Raw genomic sequence first — 2,164 nt, forward strand, 5'->3', positions numbered from 1 at the left:
AAAAAAAAAATTTGACCTCTGGACTTGTCTTCATGGTGAAAACGGCTACCGAATACTATTTTTGTGTGAAAATTTTTGATTTTATAATTGACATTTTTTACTTTAAAGTAATATAACTTTTTAAAAAATATATGGATCAATACAATTTTTTCATGAAAAGTAGTATTTATATACATCTTTCATTGGATATACTTTTTTTTTAAAGCAGACTATTTCCCTATATATGGGGGGGCTTCAAATATAAAAAATTCATATAGAAAGTAGAACTTTTTCAACTTAACTTTTGAAAATGTTCCGGAAGGTCTGACACTTTTATATATATCTTAAATTAAAGCTAATGTAATATACTTTAATTTGAAAAAAAAAAATTTGACCTCTGGACTTGTCTTCGTGGTGAAAGTTGACATCAAAGTTAATAAAAAATTACGATTTTTGTAAAATAATTTTTTTTTATATTTTTAACTTAATAATGCTCTAACTTTTTCAAAAATGAACATATCAATATAATTTTTTTTTATATAGATGCTTGATGTCTTTACTTATCATTTGGTATATTTTTTTTGTAAATCTGACATTTATTCTGCCCACAGGGGGGGATTTAAAATGACAACTTTTTCACAAAAAATTTACTTTTTCAACATAACTTTTGAAAATGTTCCGGAAGGTCTGACACTTTTATATATATCTTAAATTAAAGCTAATGTAATATACTTTAATTTGAAAAAAAAAAATTTGACCTCTGGACTTTTCTTCACGGCGAAAATGGCTACCGAATGCTATTTTCGTGTGAAAATTCTCGATTTTATTATTCATATTATATTTAACTTTATAATGCTATAACTTATTGAAAAGTTTATGGACCCACACAATTTTTTTATGAGAAATAATATTTTTTAATAAACTTTTTTTCATTTGACATACTTTATCTTAATCAGGATATTAAGGACTAAGGAACTAGCAGATCATGTAGCTTTTGGACTAATCCACCAATTTTTTAAAATTAAACACTATCTAAAGATTTGCATCGAAGCGTTTATTTTTGATAGTGATTTTAATCACTGTCAGATATCATTATACTTGATCCAACTATACCATGTCACCATATTTTGTAGATTTGATCGTTTGTGAATACACAAACCCTCTTATATTATACAAATTATAAATTTGGTAGTATATTATGTTTTTTTACTAAATCGAAAATTGATATTTATATCTATTACACACTGTATCTTTTATACAGTTTCATATAACACACAAGATACAATATTAAAAATCTTTATTTATTTTTCAAACTACAATACTATATAAGAATAACAAATAATAGTAGTCTTATTTCGTTATTTTATTATTTTGGATAAATAACTGTCCCTTACATAACAATACATGAGTACAGCTAGGAGACCNTAATACATGAGTAAAGCTAGGAGACCAACGTACGTGTTCTACCCATAGGTCGTCTTCATCATCCCAATCTTTCAAACCTTGACTGCAGCAATAACATAACATTTGATCATTTTGTCCATTACCTAAAAATTATATACACTTATAAATAATGAATTTGAATAAATGTACCAATCATAATAATGCATTCAATACTGTATAGTCCCATACCTATGTATAAAAATCCAGCATCACAAAGTCTTGATATTTTTGATTCCAATTTTTTTGGATAGTTTTCAAAAGTCTTTAAACGAGTGTTATAATCGGCAAACTCTTTGTGTTTAGGGAGTTTAATTCTAGTCTGCTGATCATTAGACGTCGAACAGTAAAATCCACAAACATCATATCCTAAACGAGAAAAATGGAAAAGTAATTTCACGTAAAATTAGTTTCGATTGTCATATCATACAGTTTTTATTTCTTATCTGAATTTTCATTGANCAGTTTTTATTTCTTACCTGAATTTTCATTGAGACGATTTTCATACGCAATATACGTTTCTTTTCCACTATCCATTTTGGATCAAATACACTTCGATTGTAAACGTATGACCGTACACCGAACAACAACGTAAGTCGTAAACAGGGGAATGATTAAACTGAGCAAATTAATTTTAGAAGGACCTTAACACGAACCAAAATGATTTGTGTGTAAAAAACACGACCAAAAAAAAAAAAACATTTTGTTAACTTTGTATAAAAAATTATCATGGTCTGATTTTTTT

At 26.6% G+C, this 2,164-nt stretch overlaps 1 protein-coding gene across 1 annotated transcript in view; it reads right to left on the reverse strand.

Annotated features, from left to right (window-relative positions):
* The window catches only part of LOC126909268 (inhibitor of apoptosis protein-like), a 5,064-nt gene extending 2,918 nt beyond the window's left edge, over positions 1-2,146 (reverse strand). Inside the window, exons 1-3 of the mRNA XM_050691688.1 lie at positions 1,899-2,146; positions 1,612-1,788; positions 1,384-1,526 (exon numbers count right to left, since the gene is read on the reverse strand). Coding sequence (XP_050547645.1) covers positions 1,384-1,526; positions 1,612-1,788; positions 1,899-1,956 — 378 coding nt within the window. The 5' untranslated portion in view covers positions 1,957-2,146. The remainder of the gene's footprint in view (positions 1-1,383; positions 1,527-1,611; positions 1,789-1,898) is intronic.
* Between the last annotated feature and the right edge of the window lie 18 nt (positions 2,147-2,164).

The sequence above is a fragment of the Daktulosphaira vitifoliae genome, unplaced genomic scaffold, assembly GCF_025091365.1.
Source record: "Daktulosphaira vitifoliae isolate Bord-2020 unplaced genomic scaffold, ASM2509136v1 Scaffold_218, whole genome shotgun sequence".
NCBI classification, from domain to species: Eukaryota; Metazoa; Arthropoda; class Insecta; order Hemiptera; family Phylloxeridae; genus Daktulosphaira; species Daktulosphaira vitifoliae.